The 24,393-nt window shown below is 43.2% G+C and overlaps 1 protein-coding gene across 1 annotated transcript in view; it reads left to right on the forward strand.

The window, feature by feature from the left end:
- The window catches only part of dnm1a (dynamin 1a), a 43,524-nt gene that overhangs the window by 16,338 nt on the left and 2,793 nt on the right, over positions 1–24,393 (forward strand). The window contains exons 11-21 of the mRNA XM_079289722.1: positions 2,552–2,638; positions 3,425–3,495; positions 3,637–3,688; positions 4,690–4,701; positions 6,131–6,160; positions 6,364–6,477; positions 21,492–21,601; positions 21,924–22,035; positions 22,517–22,687; positions 22,801–23,042; positions 23,212–23,409. Of these exons, the coding sequence (XP_079145848.1) occupies positions 2,552–2,638; positions 3,425–3,495; positions 3,637–3,688; positions 4,690–4,701; positions 6,131–6,160; positions 6,364–6,477; positions 21,492–21,601; positions 21,924–22,035; positions 22,517–22,687; positions 22,801–23,042; positions 23,212–23,409 (1,199 nt within the window). The remainder of the gene's footprint in view (positions 1–2,551; positions 2,639–3,424; positions 3,496–3,636; positions 3,689–4,689; positions 4,702–6,130; positions 6,161–6,363; positions 6,478–21,491; positions 21,602–21,923; positions 22,036–22,516; positions 22,688–22,800; positions 23,043–23,211; positions 23,410–24,393) is intronic.

Genomic DNA, 24,393 nt, shown 5'->3' on the forward strand with positions numbered 1-24,393 from the left:
TCCCGTGCTCCCTGCCTATATCCTTACAGGACGGGGCTGTTCACCCCTGACCTGGCCTTTGAGGCCATAGTGAAAAAGCAGATCCAAAAGCTGAAGGCGCCCACACTGAAGTGTATAGATATGGTTGTGAGCGAACTCACCTCCACCATACGAAAGTGTAGTCAAAAGGTAAAATGCCAAAGAGAACCAAGGCACTTTTGCTGTCTGGTAATCACACAGGTAACGGGTAGACCGATGGCTGAGCATTCAAGCATTGAGAGGTACAAGAGAGAAAAACATGCCTGAACTGCAGTATTCTTTACAGTATTTTAAAAAGTGGCCATTAGCTAAACTGACTCTGAGATTTGGACAGATGTAACGAGAGTTATTGTCTCTAAAAATCTCCTTAGAATGGGGACGATGAAGGAGACTTCTCTTTTCTTCGTTGAACCACATGGTTTTGTTGATTTGCACCGACAGTGTAAATGTAAACTGCCATCAAACATTTGCTGATCAGTGCTAAAGAGAAAGTAAAGCTGAGGCTGATGGGAATGTTTTGCAGGTATTTCATTGGTCATAAACTTCAGCCAGCAGATAATCGGTCTATCCTCACTCCAGGTCTTACTACTGCAACCATTTAGTCTGCATTGCAATTAAAATGTATCTGTCATTTGCATTCTCTCAGTTGATGGCCTTATATTGACAAATTGTTGCCTCTCAACCTGCATGTTAGCTCATTTTCTTTCATATTTGACCTCTTGATGTCTGAAATTCCTTTTTGATTTAAGTTAGTCAAAATCACATTTGTTTCTGTCTTTGTCAGTATGATTTAATAGAGTGGATTGACTGATTGTGCAGTTCCACTCACTGACCAACTGACGTGTTTCGAGCGTCTCTTTATTTCTCTTTTGTTACCCATCCTGTCGTCCTCTAACCCTTTGAACCGGCTGCTTCCTCGCAAAGCAAATGACCAAAAGACAGCGTGACCTCCTTTGGATTGCTCTTCTCTGTCACACTTTTATCTTGATTTCACTTTCAGAGACATACTGTATTTAAAGATACCGTATTATAATATACAGTGGTTGGGAAAATCCACAGAGGGGTCAGTTTGAAGTCTTCCTCCATCATCCTCTCTCTCATCCCTCCCTCCCTGCTCCTTTGCATTGCATGTCAGTCTGAGTCACTGTGAGTGCTTCTGCCTGCTGCCTTGTTTGTAACGAAAACATTTATTTCTCAGTTTTGTGCTTCTGCGTCAATTTTTAAGACATTGAACACATCACCATATTTTGACAGCCTTTCGTTACAATGCACCTTTCCAGAAGCATATATTATGTTGTTTTCATCCACAGTTTATTTGTAAATGTTTTATCATGTTTTTCACAATTTTCCAGTATTGGAGTGAATTCATGAGGTGGTGGTCCTCATCAAATGAGTTAGTATCAAAAATTCACAATTTTCCATGCTATAACTTGTCAATATATTTATATTTCCAAAAAATTCAAACGAGTGATTTGACGAAACTGTCAACAAATTAAACTAACCAGGTGCTGCAAAGGTATGCTCTTACAAAACAGATGTGTAGCTTGAGCTTTTCTGATATGATAAAAACAATTATGAAAACTAAATCTATACAGAACTTAAAAAAAAAAAATTGGTCTGTGATGACTTTTTGTAGTCTCATTAGGCCACTTGTTAACCACCTTTTTAAGATTTGAACATGTACTAGCTTCAAAATAAAAAAAATAAAAAAAATTCTGATGTATTTTTTACATCATAGAACAAAATAGAACAAAAAAGAACAAAAGCTTGTGTTAACCGCAGACCTTATTTCAGGCATCTAACCAAAAACCCATTCAAAAAACTGGTTGACTTTGAAATGAGGGAACCAGAAGGGCAAACAAGCGAACACATTTCCTGGTTTTAGGACTCATTCCTGCAGCACACTCATCATTATGGATGTTGTCTACTTTGTAATTGAACCAAATCCAGGAAGCAGTAAATCAACTTGAGCACCAGAAGTCTGATATCCACTCACCAAAGACCATATGACGGACATGAAAGATGCATTGTAACTTGCAAGAAAACAGCGTGCATTTTTCTTTTTCCTGCGCTGTGATTTTTGGTTTTGATTTTTCTTCTTTCCTCACACTTCTCCAAATGTGTTTGTGTCACATTGGAGGCCCACCAATGTCTGCGTTCGTGGGTTTGCAATGAGCTCATGGAAAAAAAGACCCACAGTGTGTGCTGGGAAAAAGAAGCTTTTCTGCCAGAAACATTGTTTATTCTGTTTGTGTGGTAATATCACAGACTTTGCACTGATCTCCTGCATTTGTTCCGTGTTCCACCCACTGGTCAGGGTGTGCAGAGACGAGAGCTAAGTCTGGGATAAACTCCTCATAACATAACCGGTTTACTTATGTTTATGTAACGCAATTTGTTGTATCGGTGGAACTGTGCGTTGTGGTTCAGTGAGATGAGAAATGTAGTGTATTTTTTTTTAAATCTGTATGTAGATTTGTGATAGTTGGCATGTGTGTTTTTGCTCCCTACCCACTGTGTTCTGTGCCCACAGCTGGCTCAGTATCCCATGTTGAGAGAGGAGATGGAGAGAATCGTCACCCAGCACATCAGGGACAGAGAAAACCGCACAAAGAACCAGGTAACACACATATATATATATATATATGTATATATATATGTATATATATATATATATATATATATATATATATATATATACACTGTATATTTTATATTTATACTATATTTTTTACTTCGGTGTACTTTTCAGTTTCGCACACACAATCTAAAACCCAAAACCAAAACCAAACCCAAAAACCCAAAAACCAAACCCAAAACCCAAGCTCTAAAATATGTATATATATATATTAGGGGTGTAACGATACGCGTATTCGTATTGAACCGTTCGGTACGAGGCTCACGGTTCGGTACGCACGACGAACCGGATACGTTTGAATAAAAAAAAAAAAACCTTTATTTAACCAGGTATTCCCATTGAGATGAAAAATCTCTTTTGCAAGATGTAAGTAACAATACTACATAACATTAAGGAGCAGTTTTTGTTTTTTATGCTTATGTGTTGCTAAGAAGACACCCCAGAAGATGAGTCACTCAGGTTTAGTTCCATCATTGTTCAAAGTCAAAGAATAACTTCATGATGTTAGTTGTAATGAATAAATATATTTTAAAATCAAGTACATTTCTCTGGCATTTATAGTTTTCTACTGTACCGAAACGTACCGAACCGTGGCTCCACTGTATCGTACCGAACCGTGAATTTTGTGAACCGTTACACCCCTAATATATATATATATATATATATATATATATATATATATATATATATATATATATATATATATATATATATATATATAAAATAAATGGGCATTTATTGATAACAGCTCTCTTTCTCTCTGCTCAGGTGTTGCTGTTGATAGACATTGAGTTGTCTTACATGAACACCAACCACGAGGACTTCATTGGATTTGCCAAGTAAGTTTTTGTGTTTTATCGTCTCCATTGTCGAGTGTAAAATACGACGGTCACTGCGGTGTTTACTGCTTGGAGATCTACCAGTTCATGTGCAGTTGCAGTGCAGAAATCCAGTTTCTCCTGATGTGTTTTGTTGTGCAGCGCTCAGCAGAGGATCAACCAAATGAACAAGAAGAAAGCAGCTGGCAACCAGGTACTTTGATAACACTAAACATACCGTCATGGCCAACAACGACTGTCACTTTTACGTGACAGGTGACACTAAGTTTTACAAGTTAAGGTACAGAACAGCTACAAGAACACGACTCCAGACTGAACTCCTCCAGTGTGTTTCGTGTGTTGTCCAGCAACATGACATCTGAACTTCAAACAGTTCTTCCCTGAGGCCTTATTCTGTTCGCACCATAGACTGTAAATAGGAAGGTTAGCACTCTTGCCCATGTTAATTTAGCACAGCGACACAGTATCTTGTTACCTCGGGCAACAGTCCATATCTTACACAATGCAGCTCTTTGTACATGTTACACTCTAATGGACGGCAGTTGTTGAATCTTGAAGGGTCGTCCCAACAACCGTATTAATATCAAATAGAAAGCACTCTGGCAAGGTTACACAATCCTCAACAATTTGAGAAATTGTTTAAATTGTAAATCCTCATCTGGATTTTGTATGAAAGTATGTTTTGTTGTGTTTAAGTACGTGCAGATGTGCATGTCAAGGAAGCAAAAGTGGTCAGAATGTCAGAAATAAAAAAAAACTAAAACAAATCACACAAAGTATCTCACGGTGCCTTTGGTCATGGCTTTACTTTGGTCATGGCTTTACTTTCGTCATGGCTTTACTTTGGTCATGGCTTTACTTTCCACAAAACCTTTTCTTGGTGTGTGCTAAACGACGGACAGACAAGCAAAGACTGACAAACCTTCAGTGATTGGCTGCTGTAAATACGTCACAATATCAGATCTATTACTATACAGCCGAGGTGAAATAAACACATTTTGCATGATTGACGTTCTGCTTTGCCCTCTGAAAGCATGTTCTATTTATTCCACGTTTTATTTTTTTATATTATCCTCTTCAGCGCTTGTTTTTTGGTGTCTATCAGATTTGTTGCCTCCCGTTTCCGCCGAGTGATTTATCTTTTTGCTGTGTCTCGTCCTCTTTTTCTTCCTCTCTGTGGTTTTTCTGCTCCAGGATGAGATCATGGTGAGTAGTGTGTGTGTGTGTGTGTGTTTGAAGTGTCTGTGTGTGTGTGTGTGTGTGTGTGCATGTCTGCAGTTAGGCTTTCATGTGTATGTGCTCTATCTTTTAACGCTCTGCATATGTCAGGACACATGTCGACGTGTACACTTGTGTGTCTTTTATGTGTGGTGGATTATAGTTGATAGTGGATTCGTGAGTGTTTGTCTGTGAAATGAGCTTCGTGAAATGAACTACCAGTAGACGGGCAGGTGGCTGTGGTGGGGGATGCTTGGCTGCTGCCCTTTCCTCTCTTTTTTCAGCTTTGTCCTCCCTGCGGGCACACACACTTCACACTCATGCACACACTTCAAGATGTGACTTTGATATGAGGCCAGTTTGCTTTGGCAGCAGTAGTTTGAACTCGATGAAGAGAAAGTCACTCATGTGATCTTGAATTCACTAGACTTCCACTCTCTACCCCCTTTTTTATTACCTGCCTTTCCCCAATTCCTCCAGAAGGCCAGGGGGAATGAAGACCTGCAGTGTGCTCGACATGTGTCACCTCCATTGTTGTCAGTTGTCATAACAACCCCCCAGGTCGGGGTCAGAGGTTAGGGGCACATGCTAAACAAAGTGGTGAGCGTCACTTCCTGTTTTCAGATGGATGTAGTTGACCCCACGGCTTCTGTTCTCCTGATTCTAGTCCAGATCTGAAACCTTTTAAAGACACCAAATACATATGCTGAATGAATAAACAGGGGAATATGTAAAAATGATGCAGATGAGTGCAGATGTGCATTCTCAGGCATTTTTACATTGAATCATTTCGTCTACGTTTTTGCCGAACAAACCAAATTTAGGGTCTAAGGATAGAGAGAGCTGTCGAACGAAAAGACGTCTGCACACGACTGTTGTCTGTTCAAATAAATGTGTGGTTTGGAGTCACTCTATTTATCATTTAATTTTGGGCAAAGTAAATAAAATTGACTTGTCAGGAAGCATAAAAACTGTATAATTCTTATTTCTAATTTTTATTGTTTTACTCTGTCTGTAAGTCTACTCTTAAATTAAATGTCAGATATAGAATATAATTTGTGAACCAGTGTGGAACTATAACTTTTTTTCGAATTAAACACAAGAGAAATTAAGGAAGAACTTAAAGGCAAGTTCAGCCCTCCGAAGTTTGCTCACTCCACCACTTTTCTTCAGAAAGCACATGGAGTATAAACCAGTCTGGCTCCTGCATTTCATTGCATGGCCTGAAAAAGGTTTGACACGGACCGTTCTTGTTGTAGCCTCCTTACTGCCTTTGCCCCCCCCCCCACCTTGCTTGCTGTCCCCTTTTGCTGCCGTCCCAGCAGCCAGCTTTAATGTGCTGGTGCCTGACCAACGTTGTGTACTTGGCCTTTACTAAATGCCTTGCGTTGGTCGTTCTCTCCACATTCTCATTCAGCCGGAGAGAGGAGTTAGCGATCGGTTCAAGGTAAATAACACGCACACCATGTGGTACTGTATGTGTCGAATCGTTTCTGTTTGCTGGAGAGAATGAAATACAAGACAGAAAAAGAGTGCGAGGAATGTGTTTAGTCATGTCGGTGTGCACCACCCTGCTGTTGTTTGTGGCAGTCGCCTCTTATCTCCACTAGAAGCAGTGATATTACATGTTACTGTCTGTGTGTCTCTCAGGTGATCAGGAAGGGTTGGCTGACCATCAACAACATCAGCATCATGAAGGGAGGAGCCAAGGAGTACTGGTTTGTCCTCACCGCCGAGTCCATGTCCTGGTATAAAGACGATGAGGTGAGATGCTGTTCACTCTTTGCAGGCGTTTTGATCAGATTCACATTTGCACTGCATGGTTGTGGTGTCTGAACACCTGTGGTGTATAACACATTTGTCATTTGTGATATAATCACAGCAGCTTCAAATCCCGTGTGGCTTATCAATGTTGATGTGTTAAGCTATAGTATTAATAATGTAGTCCAGGTCTGTCAGTGTAGTCTTAAATCTAGGCTGAAGCTTGTTGTTGCATTCAGGGGTTTGTGGAAAATAGTAAAAACACATTCATCAATAAAAAACCCAAAAGGAATCCAAGCTGATCTCACGATCATCCAGTGATTTTCAATAGATGGTCATATTGAAACGTCACTTTTATTAAGTTTTCCAACAAATTATAAAACCAGGAGGATTATTTCAGTCGGATGTGTTTATTCCCCACGTGCTTCTCCACCAGAGAGATTCTTTTCCACGTTGTGGTGCACGGGGATTTGACCCGGCTGCTTACTGGGGCAACTGGTCAAAGCGGTATCCCATGATGCTTTGCAGAACTATTAGGAGCTAGCCACAGTCTCACTGTCTCCAGGCCTTCGCCACAGCCGCTCTGCTCGCTGACATAAGGGTGTGTGTGTGTGTGTGTGTGTGTGTGTGTGTGTGTGGAGAATGAAGAAGGCCTTCGCAAAGAGTCAGGACCCCCCAGCATGTCAGACACCGAAGCTGGCACACACATGTGCATACCAGAGCCCCCTGCCCTGTTCCCAATTACACACACACACACACACACACACACACACACACACACACACACACACACACACACACACAAGCTGGTTCTAATAACCTATTTCAAAGAAGGGGTACAGAGTAGGAGAGGGACCGGGTTGTAGGGGAGGAGAGAGGAGGAGGCAGGAGGAGTTGGGGGTACAAGCATAGAGGGGGGAGACAGGGGGGGAGGAGAAAGGGCTACGAAGGAAGTTTTGCTTTTATGTCCGACTTTTATATATTTTTCCTCCCCTAATTTCCCATCGCTCCCTCCTTCACCCTCAAAGGTTTATCCCCAAACCAGAGGAAACACTTCTTCATCCTCCCGTCATCGGTCTCTTCATTCTCTTGCTGTCTCACTCTTTCCTTGTCACCTTCTCCCTCCCCTCCCCCCCCCGTCCCCACCCTCCGTCTTTCCCCCGCTGCTTGTACTGTATATTTATTTGAACATGAAACTGCGAGGGTGCGGGGAGACCTAAAACCAACACATGGTGCTGGTGTTAAAGCTCAGCGCAGAGGCTTAAGGGCACTGCAAGTTATTTAGATAACACAAAAAAGAAACTTTCCATTTTGTTTTCTATCCAAGCTCAACATTTTTAAATAGTCCAGTTACACACACACACACACACACACACACACACACACACACACACACACACACACACACACACACACACACACACACACACACACTAGAAGTTAGAGTACTCGTGAGGGCTTGTACTCACATGTACACCTGGATGGATACTTTGCCAAAATATACACAGTTGATAAAAAGTTTGACTCTGTGTGCATCTTTTCCTGCATTTTTTTCAGTTACATACAGACACATTTATTTCTTGACACCAACTCGCAAAACAGCGCTGCAACGTTTTATTGACTGCCTCTCGTCATGGGGAAAACCCTTGCCTCAGCCTGGTAAAACACACACACACACACACACACACATGCACACACCACCACCAGACACTAATAATAACTTTCAACCCAACTAGTGGTGCCAGGATGTTTTGGTTAGTGTGTGTGTGTGTGTGTGTGTGTGTGTGTGCCTGGAAACCTTCTGGTCTGTATTACCACAGGACATGCCAATTCTTTGAATCAGGCTCTGTAGCCTCTCTCTGCCTCCCAAAGCGGAGAGAGGGAGAGAGAGAGAGAGAGAGAGAGAGATGTGAATGGAGTAAAACATGGTTGAAAAGAGAAGAAAAATGCGCATAAGACCCACACAACTGTGATTCTATAAACTGCCAGCACATGTGATGTTCATTTATTCTAGTTACCAAATTCATATATTTACACATATCCATTTTTATTTGTCACACACAGACTGGTAGATTACTTTCCTGTCCTTTCAGTGGCTTTATTTTCTTTGGGTGCCCCTTTTGGCTCTTTGTGCGTGCGCGTGCGCGTGTGTGTGTGTGTGTGTGTGTGTGTGTGTGTGTGTGTGCCCGGGTTTCCCTGGTCCTGCTGTAAAGCTGCCAGAAAGCCAGACTCGCCTGGTGATCCCAGCTGTAAACATCCTGGGGGGAAACAGCAGACTGCTGCTTTCAACACACTCGCCAGAAACTCGTCTGCCATACGGTGTATGTATGTGTGTGTGTGTGTGTGTGTGTGCCTGCCTTTTTGCTGTGTATGTGTGCGTGCGTGCACTAAAGTGTGCTTGTGTGCCTGTTCTTGGGGCCGTGACATTGTGGCAGGGCTCTAAATGGAAACAGGTTGGTTTGCGGTTTTCATTCCGGCAGACGATGCTCTGTGATGGGACACCGTGTGAATGCTTCTGCCCTCTACTTTGCTTTGTATACTCGAGAGGTAGAAGTAGTCGGTACACTCGCTGTGGGTTCGCTTTTATCAAAGACAGGCGGGCTGGAAGACAAACTGCGGCACCGACAAAGTGGTAGAAAAACAAAACATAATGGAAAACAAGGGGGTCAAGCTAAACTTGTAACGTTTCACTTGACGTCACCTACAAACACTAAAGCCGCAAACAATTTTCTGCCTTTTTTGGGGTGAGCTATACGAAGACTCGTTAAAATGGCGACTAGACAATGACAGAGTGGCTTCTCTTTCAACATTTGTGTATGGTGGCTCCCTGCCTCGCCTGCACATTACGTGGTCATTTGAGGTGAAGTTGGTGCAGCGAAGGCAGAGACGTAATTGTACATTTTGGTCAAGAGCTCAGTGCGACGCTGGGGGTTCACTGTGTGTTTCAGTTATCTTTTTGGGTACGTGTTCAGTTCCTCTGTGTGGTTGCACTTTTTTTTTTGTTTCAGTTCTCAGTTAGATCTTTCGGTGTGGTAGAAAAATAAACAACATGTTGGGAACATCATGCAACTGTCACTTATAGTTGTATGAATAGGATTCTGTGTCGTCTAAATAGGATTTCACATTTTGGGGATGAGTGTTTGTTTAATTTCTGTGACTTTGTAAGTTGCTTGAGAAAAGAAGAATACAAACAATGTCAAATGGGTATCAAAACATCTTTATTTCAAAATATTTTACAGTTCACCAGATCTTAATCTCGGATCAATGACGATTCAAACAACACAACACAACACATACTATATACACTATATATACACACAGCACAATAAACTGTGACCTCACATCTCTGTAAACAGATTGATAGAGACTTGTGCATCCGTCACTCATGAATCCAGGGTATGCGAGGGCCTAGCCTCTGAGGTGAGGCCTTTGGGGGCTTTATTTAGGCCGGGCTTGTCCAGATGGGCGAGGGGTGGTGCAGCCTGTTCCCACAGCTTTAAATGTGCTTGAGTCTGCTGGATGCCCTCTGGATTGCTCTCGCTGTCTTTGTTGTCCCGTGCTTCCCCGGCCAGCCTAACCAATGTGCAGACTACTGTACAACCACTACTTCCTGAACAGGTAGTCTGAACACTGGGCAGGCGGGCTGGGCAACTAAAGGATGCTGTGGAGAAGGTTTTTCCTGGCGCACACACAGATGAGCTCCCACATTCAGTATGAAGATGCCCGGACACATTCACACACACACTGAACGATACTCACTGCGATTCAAGTAGTCTTGAGTCCAGCTCCTTCTGCTCGCATAGTCGGACTGCTAGAAAGTGCTGATCAGGCTGATTGTGCGGGCTGGAGGAGAATGGGAGGGATGGATGAAGGGGCCGGCAGGGAGGTGAAGGAAGAGGAGGTGGAGGAGTGAGAGAGGTTAGACAGAGGTGATAGCCATTCCCTCCTGTTGTGTGACGCAGCATTCCAGACGGAGCCCTGATGTTGAAGTGTAATAAATCCATTGAATTAATCTCATGTATTATTCAGTGAATTCTCTGTATTGTTTGGACATTATTGGTCAAATCAACCCGAGAATTAATTTGATGCTCCAAAACGCAAAAAAAAACTAAGTGCCATTTACTTGGAAAGTAAATGGCACTTTGTAGGTCTGCTTTCTTAAAAACAAAGGATTAAAGCAGACAACAAACAGAGATTGAGAAAGAAGAGCACAAATCTCTTACCACACACACACACACACAGGGATCATACCTCATGTAGCGCAAATTTGTACAACCTAAACTTGACTGCCCCTCAGGCCTGGACTAAATAAATAAAATCCTGGATATTTCTCGTAACTTTAACAGTTAAAAAAACTGTTGAGATTAAGTTGTCGGTAAAAAGAGAGAAAACCCCAAACGCAGGTCTTTGCTCTCCAAGTGCTCTCAATCTCTCGTGGTTAGAAACTTAGCAGTGAATAGTTGTGGTCAGCTGAGATCACACTAAGTCTGACCCAACACCTCCCACTAAAACACCGGAAGACCTTTTGTCTGCTTGACTCATGCCAAACGGAAAGAAAATGTCTCCTTGCGGAGGGGATACCTGTGACTTGACCGTCTCCTCTCTTTTCAACACTTCTCGCTGTCTTTCTCTTCTTCTTGGCTGACATTTGGTTTTTCACCTTCTTGACTGGTAAGCCCCAATTCCTCTGCCGGCATCCCTTCATTCAACACTGCCGCACCATTGAGGCAAAATCAGGCCGACGGTGTTCAAATGCGACTTCTGAGTCGTTTGGATTCGTCTAACGGAGCTTCCTGGAGCAAAAAAAGGCGCTCCGGCAGCGGGCAAGGTGGACCGACTGGAAGCTTGACGTGGCAAAGGACTGGCCATCAAGTTTCCCCTTTAAGACACAGAAGGAGAAAAGGGAAGGAGAGAGAGAGAGAGGAGATATGGAGAGTAAAGGAGGAGGAGCTCGCCGGCCCCCCATTTTTCCTCTCTTCCTCCTCTCTCCCCTCCCTCTGTCTGGCTCCCCCCCTCCCTTTCCTTCTTTCTTCTCTGGCTTTCGGGGAGAAAGTGGAAGGTCAAAGGTGAACAGGAAGTGAGACGCATTCAGTTGGCGCGTGTGTTGTAAAGTTTGGAAAGGGAGTGAAGGATTGGCTGCCGAGGGAGGGAACTGTCTTCGTGAAAGTGTACGCGGGCAGATGGGAGGACGTCTCACGTGAGGCATACATGAGTTTCGCAAAGCGTCTGCATGCTCGTCCCTTCCATTTGGTGTATGTGCGCATCTCCGCTTATGGGACATGTGAGTGTATATATGTGTTTTTTGAGTGATGGATGTGTGTGTGTAGGAGTGAGAGCAGAGGCTCCGTGGTCTTTGTAGCGAGGGCAGGAATGTCGGCGTTTTCTTGGCAAGCATGAGGAAGCCTTGTAACAACTCCAGATGTGCAGCCCTGTGGTCTCCATCGCTCTCTTGCTCCCTCTGTTTTTACATCTAAAGCTGATTTCCTCTCCCTGGCCGACTCGAATAAAGAGCCCTTTATGCAGCTCTGCAGTCTTCCCAACACACACACACATACACACACATGGAGGGGGGTGATGCTGGTGAAGGGTGACATACTACTGGTAAATCAGAACCAGAGCGAAAGAGGTTTTGGGGGTGTGTGTGTGTGTGAGAGAGAGAGAGTAGACGAGAAGGAATAGTCTGTGTGTTTCAAAGTTGCTACACAAGTAGTCACAGTTTTTTCTCATTCACCTTCTTCGTTTCACACACCCACACACTCACATTTAGGTTTAATTTAGGAGTAATCAATGCTAGTGTTTCCAGGTGTGTGTGTGTGTGTGTGTGTGTGTGTGAGTGTGTGTGTGTGTGTGTGTTCAGAGGTGGCCAAGGCCGTGTGTTTGTTTTAGCTATGGTTTCTGAGCTCCAAATCAAAGCAGGCACAATCCCGGGAGAGATGAGTCAGCGTTACTGGCAGAGATGGAGGGATGTGGAGGGAAAGTGAGGGACACAGGGAGGAAAATGGAGATGAAAAGAATGAAGCAACTTCAAAATGGGGGACGAAAAGGTGCCGATATGATGCTAGGTGAGCGGGTATAGCTTCAACAAATATAAAACAAGATGTAGCTGAGAAACAAGCCAGAAAAGAGAATTAATCCTCTTTATTGTTTCGAGGTTAGGGATTGGAAGGAGTGACTGTTAATGGGTTGGGTGGGGGGAGCGCTGCGGTCGCATCAACATTGTTTCCACTGTTTGGATGACCAGGCAGGCAGCGTCTTTTCTAAACTCTACTCAAAAGTATGGACACACACACACACGCACGCACGCACACACACACACACACACACACACACGCACACACACACACACAAAAGTGTATTGTGATTCCATGTTATTCGGTCTTGTCATGAAATGGTTATTACTTTCATGAAAAACCTCAAGATTCTTTCCCTTGTATTTTGATATTGCATAAAGCAAACGACTCAGTTTATGTGGGTTTGATTGTATCTTTCAAGTGTTTGAATGAGTGTGGCGAGGATATAAGCTTGTGCACATTATACTGTATATTTGTGTGCAACACGCCAGCCAAACCCATGAATATGATCCCCTGTAGTTCATGTGTGTGTCATCATGTTACAGTGAAAGATCACAAATAGTTTTCAAACTGGAGAATGTACAAATTATCCTCGCTGGTTAACATGAATGTCAACCACATAACAGCTTCGTTTTATTTCATTTTTCCCTCAAAGTATCATTTTATTATTTATTCTTTGTTGAAATGAAAAACTGAAGCAATTGTCCGACATGTTTCAGATATTTTCCAAAAAGATAGTGGGTGTGGTCAAAGTCTTGTGGTGGAAGAGGTATTCAAATTCTTAACTTAAATAAAAGTTAAAAAAAAAAAAATGAATGTGAAAATATATAATAATAAATATTAAAAAGAAAAGTCATGCATTCAACATTTTACTCAAGAAACATTTCAGAAATACTGTCAGACAAATGAGGAAAATGGCCTCTTTGACTGATATTTTTCTATTTTGTAGGTAATTCATGTGCTAGTGTAGCTGGATTTAACTACTTTATATATATATATATATTTGTCTCTGCCTATTAACCAATAGTGATGTGACAAACTGTACATTGGATACTTTTAGCTCTTTGGACCTTGTATCTTCATTTGAATGTAACCATGTGAGAAGTTTAGAGCCAAAATGTCTTTTTAGTGGAACTGCTAACAACTCTGAAATGAGTAGAAAGTACAATATCTCCTTCTGAAATGTAGTACAGTAGAAGAACAGCTCAAATAGGCACACTGTTGATAAGACCCGAATAAGACTAAGAAACAGTAAAGTTAGCTTCTTTATCGTTGTTGCCTTTTAAAGGATATCAGGCCCAGAGACAGAAGACACAGAACAGACGGAACGGAGAGCTAAACATATGAAATCCACTAAAGTTAATGAAGGCAGCAGAAGAGAATGGATGTAAAGATGTGAAAACTGAAAGATGTAATGGACAAAATGATGGGAAAATGGTAACAATGGCACCAAAAGCAGTGATGAATAAACCTTAGTGTCTTCTTGTAAAAGAAAAGTGGGTTAGAGATTGCAAAAATGAGTGACGAGCACAGCGAGGTACACAGGGTGTTTAGTGGATCATTCAAAGTTGATCCTGCCTGACTGATGAGATAAATGAGTAATGTGTTCGTCTTTCTGCAAAATTATAATTTTTCCCGACTGTTCCTCGCATATCCAGAACATAATGTCAATACAGGGATCATAAGGGAAACAAAGCCAGGGATTATAACCAAACAGACGCAGGACAGATAAAAAGAAACCACACTTGAACACTTGATGTCTTTTGGCATGTTGTATCATCCCGCGTGTGTGTGTGTGTGTAGTTTGTTATGTGTATGTGAGACTGTGCAAGCTCTCTGCCTGCTTTGAAGAAGGATTGACAGACATTTAAAGATTGCTGCATGTGTTTAATAACACGTGACATGAACTTTAGTGTGTCGTGTGTTCAACCTTTTCAAGAATATATTCTCATGTTGCATGTGTCCATATTTATGGTTATTTTATACTCTGTGTTATATTTAATGTTACTTTTCTTCTTAATGACTCACTTGAGGTAGAATTTCATCTTTAACATAGTAAGTGAGAGATTTTAGTGTTCATAAATATTAAGTTTTACAAGACTAGATTTACTGTAAATGTATAAAGTAAAAAATTAAAAATCCCTCTCCACCCTTGGACCTGCCAACTATTGGCAGAATGATGTCATACAAGTATTCTATTTCCAAACACACCCTCTGTGTATGCAGAACAAATTTGATTTAGAAGTGCAAATTTTATATTCTGGCACTTTTTCCAATAAAAAGGATTCAAACTAGCAGTTCATTTAAGTCGTCGTACGAAAGGACGGAAGTAAAACAGGATACGGGCTACGAGGATTAACCCGCTCCCAGTTTCCCCCCAAATTTTGCATCTATAAAATACCACAAATACATGTTAGAACTCTATAAACGTCAATTTACCGTCGGGAAACCTTTTACCCAACAGTTGCCCCCCCCCCCCCCCCCTGTGTGACTTCATGTTGGTTTACACATGTGAACGTTTTACCTCAAAGTATTTTTAACACCACATGTTTACCTCAGATGTGAATGTTTCAGTTTTGCGGGTGCACTTTCTTTCTCTCCCCTTTTTTTGCACCTGCAAATGCATCTAATAACATTTGTTTCACATGTGAAAGAAGGGACTTTCTACAGGCATTCTTTTTCATTTCACATGAATCTGAACATATATATAAATCTACAATTGTGCGTTCACATGACTTTTAAGGAAACTATGAAATAGTTCTTCGTAGAAGTGAGAGACACTAAACACACAGGTTGACCAGAGCTTTTTGCCCTCCGTCGGACAGAAGTCACTCGTGGGGATTTTCACGTGTTTTTGTAGTTAGCAGACTGCCCCCCCACCCCCCCCTCTTCCTTTTACTCTTTGGTGGTCACCAGTGATTGATCACATGCCCCAGCCAGCCCCTGGGTTGTTAGACTAACCCTCTGCAGAAGTAAACGCAGAGCATGGAATTAACTGCTTGGCAATTAGCTGTTAAACAGGAAGGTATCCCCGAACGGCCAGCCTGCGTTTCAACCGGACCGCTGGCTGAATGTGTCATGAAGTTTACTTGTGTTTTCTGCTTGTTCCCACAGGGAGAGCTAAGAAGAGCACAAAGGTTGTTATTTTCTACAGTGAGCTGAGATGAAACATTCGGGAGAGAAAACAGAGCAATGAAATAGCAAGTTCCACCTGCCAAGCAAAACATCGTCCATTACACTCAGTCTTTCTTTCCCCAGGAAGAAAATGTGTTTATTTTTTTATCAGTGAAACTGGACGTTTCAGATTAGATGTGTCTGTAGCTGACAAACGAGCTAAAAACAACTTCCAGTCTGCACTGTTATCAAGTAGCACCTCCCAAGATATGTGGAGTATTGGAGAGTGCGGACACTGGCGCGCTGCCCAGCGTGATTTGTTACGAGCATTATTGCACAACCGTGTAGCTCGATGAGTCATCAACAGCTGTGTTTTCACACATTGTCCCAGAATAGCTCTAATCTAGCTGTTCCATCTCATAATTCTCCCATCCATTGTTTGCTGCTCCTGATTTAAACGTTGGCAGCTTTACTTTAAATAAAGTCCAAACGGCATTAAGTCAAGTTACGTCTCTTCAGATGCTGTTTCTCAAAGACGTATTACTCACAAACCAAACCCAGATTGTGGCGTGCTGTAGTGGGATTTTTGATTACAAAGTAGACTCAGCAATATCTGTCTTGATTTAAAGAAAAAAAAAGTTTTTTCTTCCAAAAGTGCATTATGTTTCGAAGTAACAAACCTACTTTTCAAAAGCTCTTTGTATATTAATCTGACCGAACTCGTCTAATTTTGCATTGGCGCTCAACATGTGCTTCAAACACGAGTCCCATCCTTTTTATGTCTTTCCCCTTCCCCAGCGTGTAAGACTTGCAGAAATGCTCTGTGTTTCATTTTTCTTTTATTTTTTTCAAAGGCAGAACTCAATCGGGGAATGGTAGAAGAATGGAGGGAAAGAAAACCGGAGGGAGGTGAGGAGGAGGGTTGTGAAAATTGCCGTTGGCTGCCACCCAGGGCCCAGTCTTTGTGGTAATGAAGGGTTAGAGGCAGCGTTATTGCTCCCAGATGCCGTGCGGCTTCTCTGCAGCCCTTTGATGCATAGCCCAAGTCACCAGGACTTTTCTATCAGGCTCCCATCAACATGCACACACACACACACACTAAGACATGCAGCCTCTTAAAACAACATGGATGCCGTAAACGACTATCTTCTTGGTTTTGCCCACCAAACTACTCCGATTTGTTTCAGTGTTAATTGGATACGGTTTGTGTAAAAGGTCCCCATGTGTGTGTTCATACACACTGTAGCATTGCTGTGTGTGTGTGTGTGTGTGTGTGTGTGTGAGGCCATATTTCATCCACATTTTGAATTAGTGTTTGAGACTTTGAGACGTTTTTCTGGACGGCGTGCGGTGTGAGTGGTGAAATGCCTTTATGAATCCAGAAGTGAACTTCCTCTGCCTTTTCATAATGAGCCTGCTATTACTCACTGGACAAATAAAACCATGGAAAGTACTTTGCTCACACACTGCTCCAGGTTAACTACCGAGTGCACTGCCTGCTGAGTGTGTGTGTGTTGTGTGTGTGTGTGTGTGTGTGTGTGTAGAGGTTCAGACAAAAGGTTTCCAACCCAGTATCCTAGGTTAAAGGGTCAGGTCACCCAACTTTTAAAAGACACATTTTCCCAACCAACTCTGGCGGGTTTTAGATATCTGCCTCTGTGACTCATGCTACCATTCCGAAATAGTGGAAGTGATATTCAGAAATAGTATTCAGAAAACGTAACAGCAACATCTCTTTAAAGAATCACTGTCACTAGCACCGTGGAAAACCCACAGAGCTTCTTTGGTAGAAAGTACTTTCCCTGTTCACAGCAAGGTCTTGTAAATAGAAAAGACCAACTATGAATTCATTAAACTTTCCTGACACAGTCACTCGTATTAAGTAAGTGGGTTTGGCTTGTGGTGGGTACACTATAATCTCAAGGCCATCCACACCCAGAGCATCTTGTTTGCTGTTGTTTGTGCGTGTTCAACTCACGGTGATGGGACATAAGCGGAGTCACACAGACATACACTCAGTTGCCAGTTTATTAGGTACACCAAGCTAAACAGCCCTGCAATAAATCCTATGAAGGTAATAACCGTACGTTTCCGTAGAAGCTGTTTAAGAGAGGATTTGATTCAGCGATTGAATTGTATTGCGTTATACTGACATTTATATCCATGAGGGTAGGCTAAATAACAGAATGAACCTGGAAGTGGCGTGATACTGAAGGTGTCCGAGTCCAACAATTTCATCCAGCAGCAGGCAAATCTGGCATTGGACGCCATGGTTGAAAACTGCAGTCCCGGTTGTTCCATGAAAGCCCTGCTGAACGCAGGTCTGAGTCACCGCAGCGCTGCAGTCAGAGCTAGCGCAGCTCGGCACCTCAGCCAGTTGTGCGACATCCTTGGAGCCACAGGGACCCTTACCGCGAGCAGAAACTTCACCAAACACTTCCTTATTGCTGTGAGAAAAACACGTGTTGACGCCGCAGCGGACGTGAGGCGCCACGGACATGACATCGTCCAAAAACCTTTCCACCCACAGTGCCTTCCAAAAGCAGTGGAAAGAGGCCGTCCCAGAACAGGACAGGCGCTCGCTGGAGGGACTCACGAGGAAGCTGAAGACAGCAAAAGGGACGTGCGGCAAAGGACCAGCAATTACATCACTGCTGGTTGTTGCCAATTGTCAGTAAATGTCTTTCATGAATCAAACATAACGGAGACTTGAGTACTTTAATCAAACCACACGATATGTATTTAAGGTATTTAACAGACAGAAGAGAATGGTGAATGTTGCTGGCAGGTCCATTTTGAGTATGTGACATGAGGTCATAGGTTAACTAACGCAGTATCCCAGCACTGGATTGCTGTTCTGCATTTACAAATCCTCTCTTGCACATTGATTACACACACAGAGACACACACAAGAGCATTACATATCGGGTATAAGCACGAACGACCATGTACGCAGAAAACCTTGCTGTTTCCATTGTGATTATTGCAACCAGAAGGGAAGTCCCCCGACAGGGCTGTAGTGGTTCAGCCGTCACAGTGTTGGTGTATGTGTCGTTCTGCCTGTCTGTCTCTTGGAAGTTGATTCACAATGCAAGTAAAATTGCTGCGGATAAAGGTCAAATAAAGTGTGTGTGCGTGTGTGTGCTCCATACGTATGTATCTCATATAGCTAATGCATATCATGTGTGTATCTGGATGTTTGAGTTTGTTTTCTCATGCGTCCCTGAGTGCGTGCATAATGTCGGAAATCTGTACGTTTGGCCGCTATTGCTGGCTGGCTTTTATGGGCGCATATGGGAAAGCACTCAACTCCCGACTTCCTTTGACACAACGACACACACATGCACATGGAAACACACACACACACATGCAAGATGGGCTAGATGACAGACAGAAACCCTGATACTCTCTCAGAAGTGGGGAAACTTTTATTGTTGGGATTTTGCAATAATACTCTGCTTTGTCATTTGTTTTTCTTTTCGTAACCTAAATGTGTCTTCCTGTCATTATAGCTCGCTTGTTTTATCCTACACTTTGCCGTACCGACTCTGGTTTAGTTCAGTTTCTCTGTACTTTCCCCACATCATGCTCACACTCACACCAGCCCCCCCATCCTTCTCCCTTTCCAAGTCTCCTGACTGGATTTACTGGCCAGAGGAGAGGAAAATGTATGAATCAGTCCAAGGTTGCTCACTCCCAGGGAGAGGGGAAGCAAGAGAGCGAGGGAACAAGGGGAAAGAAGAAGGGGGGGATGAAGAGAGAGCAAGCAAGAAAAAAGAAGGAAGCGGGAGAAATACGGAGCAAACTTAAGAGACGGAGGACGGGGACCTCTTTGCCCCGCAAATGATGATGTCAGCAGTCTGGGTCGACTTTATGTTTAGTTTTCTTAGTTTTTTGCACAGCGGACACCTGGGTATACCGTGTGTTTGAGTGTCTCTGTGAGTGTGTGTGTGTGGGTTTGTGTGTGTGTGTGTGTGTGTGTGTGTGTGTTTGAGTGTGTGTGTGTGTGTTTGAGTTTTTACATGCAGTTAGGGGACATGACCATTTGGCTGCACAGGTCATAAATCCTTTGATGAAGGAGTTTGGTCACACACACACAACCCCCTGTCTCCCTCTCGCTCGTTTGCGCTCTCTCACACACACACACACACACGCACACACACACACACACACACTGGGTTGGGCAGGGCAGGCCCGTGGTTAGCTATCCAGATGGTTTTAAGGTTAGTCAGAGACTACACTCAAAGGTGCTGTTTGCTACCAAAGCAGTGTGTGTGTGTGTGTGTGTGTGTGTGTGTGTGTGTGTGCGTGTGTGTGTGTGTGTTTATTGCTGTTTATAGAAACTCACTCACCCTGTAGTATTTTTGGCTATCTTTTTTTTTTAATACAAATTTTACTGTTGATTGTAAAACGTTTACACACACACACAAATGCATTTTGTAAAAATAGACTTTGAGGAGTTAAACCACAACACGTGTGTGTGCATGCGTGTGTGTTTGTAAAAACTTGTCCACGCATTTATCTTCAGCAGACTGGACGACTGTAACGGTGTGTTTACAGGTCTCTGTAAAAAGTCCGTCAGAAAGCTGCAGCTGATTCAGAACGCTGCAGCTCGAGTCCTCACTAAGACCAGGAGGGTGGATCACATCACTCCAGTTCTGAGGTCTTTGCACTGGCTTCCTGTCCAACAAAGAATTGACTTTAAAATCCTGCTGTTGGTTTACAAAGCACTGAATGGTTTAGGGCCAAAATACATCTCTGATCTGCTGCTACCTTATGAACCATCCCGACCCCTCAGGTCGTCTGGGACCGGTCTACTTTCTGTTCCCAGAGTCAGAACTAAACATGGAGAAGCAGCGTTCACTTTTTCTGCTCCACATATCTGGAACAAAGTCCCAGAAAGCTGCAGGTCTGCTGAGACCCTCAGCTCATTTAAATCAAGATTGAAGACTTTTCTGTTTGCTGCTGCCTTTAATTGAACCACATTCAATTCATATATTAATAATTTCCTGCATTTCTGCATTTTACTACTGCATTTTATTTCTTGCACTGTTTTTTAATGTTTTAATGAATGTTCTTAATTGTTTTTAAATCTCCTTTTCTTTTGCCTTATGTTTTGATGCTTTTAATGGTTTTATGTGAAGCACTTTGAATTACCTTGTTGTTGAAATGTGCGATACAAATAAAGTTGCCTTGCCTTGTGTGAGATAGAGAAGGTGTGAGAGTGGTGGCATGTGTTCGACTCTTTGATTCATAAATAGTTGGATGTCTGGATATCATATGTTGTGTGCACATTTACAAGTACAAGAGATTTCTACACTGGAACGCAGTTTCTCTCTCTCTATGTGTGTGTTTCTCATTTGTTGCCCCCCCCCCCTTTCTTTTTTTTTACCCTGCACAACTGTAATCAAAACCACAGGCCTGAGGGCTGTGTGTAACTTTCCCATTTGTCTCTCTTGCCTTTTTCTTCTCTTTTTTTTGCCATGCTGTTAAACGTAATATGTGAGCATTCACTCCTGATTTCCCCGAGTTCTTTCATCATCTTTCTTTTTAATCTCTTTCCATCAAATTGCTGTCATTGTGTCTCTTGAAATTAGAAGTTTTTATATGAACTCGTAAAAGGATCAGCCCACAATGATTATAATGCAGCACTGACTTCTGCAGTGGCTCTTTTATTTGGGTCTAATGCACAATGTCAGTGCAAGACACTGTAAATCTCTACCACCGTTTTTACTCTCGAGCCAAATTCCTCAACCGTGCAGCGGCTCAAGTCTCCTTCTTTCTCTCCCTCGCGTGTGTGCAACTACTGTGTTTCTCTTTCGCCTCCTGCAGGAGAAGGAGAAGAAGTACATGCTGCAGGTGGACAACCTGAAGCTGCGCGATGTGGATAAAAGCTTCATGTCCAGCAAGCAAATCTTTGCCCTCTTCAACACCGAACAGAGGTGTTATTACACACACACACACACACACACACACACACACACACACACACACACACACACACACACACACACACACACACACACACACACACACACACACACACACACACACACACACACACACCGATTATTGATCACATAGTGCCAAGTAAAAATCACAAAGTAATAACAGTCCTATTGTATTACCAACAAAGTGTGTTTGAAAGAAAAGAAAAGCATAAAGAAGCCAAAAGATGTACCACTGGTAGAAGGATATACAGTTCCACAAGTGACACATTTGATAAAAACATGAAGAGCATCATTCAGCATTGTGTGTCCACAGAAATGTGTATAAGGACTACCGTCAGCTGGAGCTGGCCTGTGAGACTCAGGAGGACCTCGATGCCTGGAAGGCCTCCTTCCTCCGAGCTGGAGTTTATCCTGAACGGGTGATGGTAAGATTTCCTCAAAGCCTTTCTTTTATGCATACATACAGTATATTACAGAATAGCATGTATAATAAGTTGATATTCCTGTTTTAATCATTGGATTGATTGCGAGCAGTATGAAAACCATATGCAAAAACACAATACATTATTCACCTTGATTTTATCCAAATCGCATAAAGGCTAATTATTGTGTTTACATGGTTTGTTTGTTTATTTTGAGTCTATTTATATGTTGTCATGTCGCTCATGTGATACTGTATCTGTCCTCTTTCAATGTCTGTTTTCCTCATCGTTGTTTGACCTTATAGGATAAGGAAGGAAAGGTGTGTTATTCTGGTCGGCATCCTGCATTTTCAGCACTTTTGTGTCTTTTATAACCCGTCTGTATGTTGTAGCTACAGTCTCCGTTTCTCTCTGTTCTTGCTGAAGCTGAACTGAAGTTGAACTCTATGTCCTCCCTCCCTCCCTCCCTCCCTCGTCTCCACAGAGTGACGGCAGCGATGAAAATGGCTCCGACAACATAATGCACAGCATGGACCCTCAGCTGGAGCGGCAGGTGGAGACCATTCGGAACCTGGTTGACTCCTACATGGCCATCGTCAGCAAGACCGTGCGCGACTTGATGCCGAAGACCATCATGCACCTCATGGTTAACAACGTGAGCTGACCATGTTTCAACTGTCAGCTCTTTCATATATATATATATATATATATACATACACACCCAAGACTTTAACTTTCATCCCAAAACATCTCTGTCATTTCGTCCAGACTAAAGAGTTCATCAACGCAGAGCTGCTGGCTCAGCTGTACTCGTGCGGGGACCAGACCACGCTGATGGAGGAGTCCCAGGAGCAGGCCCAGCACCGTGAGGAGATGCTGCGGATGTACCACGCCCTGCGGGAGGCCCTCGGCATCATCGGCGACATCAGCACGTCCACCATAACCACCACCATGCCGCCTCCAGTGGATGACTCTTGGCTGCAGGTGCAGCGGGGCGGCTCCGGAGGAAGGTAAGGGGGGCGGTGGGAATAGACGGAGGATTGGAGGCTGTGTTGGGGAACGGATGGACGGAGGACTCTTGAACTTATTTATACAGGTTTTAAATTTGGGTCGCTATGAGCATGTCGGGTTGTTATCAGATTGGTTGTTTGATGTTTGTTAATGCCGTGGGTCCTCCAGGTCTCCAGCCACCAGTCCGACTCCAAACCGCAGGGCACCACCGGGACCTCCGGGCCGCCCGGTCTCTCGTGGGCCTCCACCTCCTCCCGCTGGGGGACCCCCTGTCCCGTCTCGCCCGGGGGCTTCTCCGGACCCTTACGGTGGGCCACCGCCCACTGTGCCCTCCCGGCCTAACCGCGCACCCCCAAGTGTGCCAAGGTGAGAGAAAAGATGAGAGGCCTTTCAAGCAAACAACCTTTCCTCACACCAAAACACATTTGAAACCTGTCAAAGTAGGTTTTTACTGTCAAAACCATAGCTATCCAACCTGAGGTGTGGATACTCTGTTACTAAGGGAATAAAGGAGGTACATGGAAGTGGAGAGCTTTGGTTGTGATAGAGGATAGATGAATAGAAGAATAGATTGATAGAGATCCCTGAATAGACCGTGATATAACTCATAACCAATTGCTCTCTTTTTCTCTTGGTTTGGGTAAACGGTTACCTTTCTGACACACTAACACTCCACTATTCATCGCTTACACCCACCTCACCACTGTCCTCATCTGAATAGTTAAAAAACGTGTGCTTCAAAGCAAGTCGGTGACTGGAATGAGCGTTAGCGGGGGTTTGTTTTCGGTTCTGCCTTGTGCTTGCCTGTGTTTGTGAGCTCTTTATCTGGACCTGTTCATCGTCAGAGCAGCAGCTTGCTTCTCTTAAAGTAGGAGACACTAACGTTGCTGAGCAAAGCTCTCACTGGTTAACCTCACTTTCCTTCTTTCTCTTCCTCTCAGCATCCTTTCACTGTGCATGCCATTTTCTTTTTCTCACTTTTCTTTTTTCTCTTCTCAGAGCGCTGCATGGGCAAACACACACCCAGCTCAGAGGGTGTGTGTGTGTGTGTTTGCGTCAGTGTTTGAGCTGATTTTTGGAGTCGTTTCAATAATTGATTTATTGAAGGGGTGTCGGTGTGTGTTGAGATGTCTTGTGAAAGAGGACTTTTCTCAGATTACAGCAGGTTAGACAGGATTCGCCTGTCCGAAACCCAAAGATTATTGTTGTTTTTGTGTCAGTGTTTGTGACGTATTTATGCCATGGCATCCCATCTCTAACTTTGTCTCTGAGTGTCTGACGTTGTGGTTTAAAGTCATGGCTTCCGTCAACATTAGCATGTGTGCAGGTCGCTCTGCTCACTTCTCAACT

The sequence above is a fragment of the Melanostigma gelatinosum genome (assembly GCF_949748355.1).
Source record: "Melanostigma gelatinosum genome assembly, chromosome: 18".
In the NCBI taxonomy this organism is placed as follows: Eukaryota; Metazoa; Chordata; class Actinopteri; order Perciformes; family Zoarcidae; genus Melanostigma; species Melanostigma gelatinosum.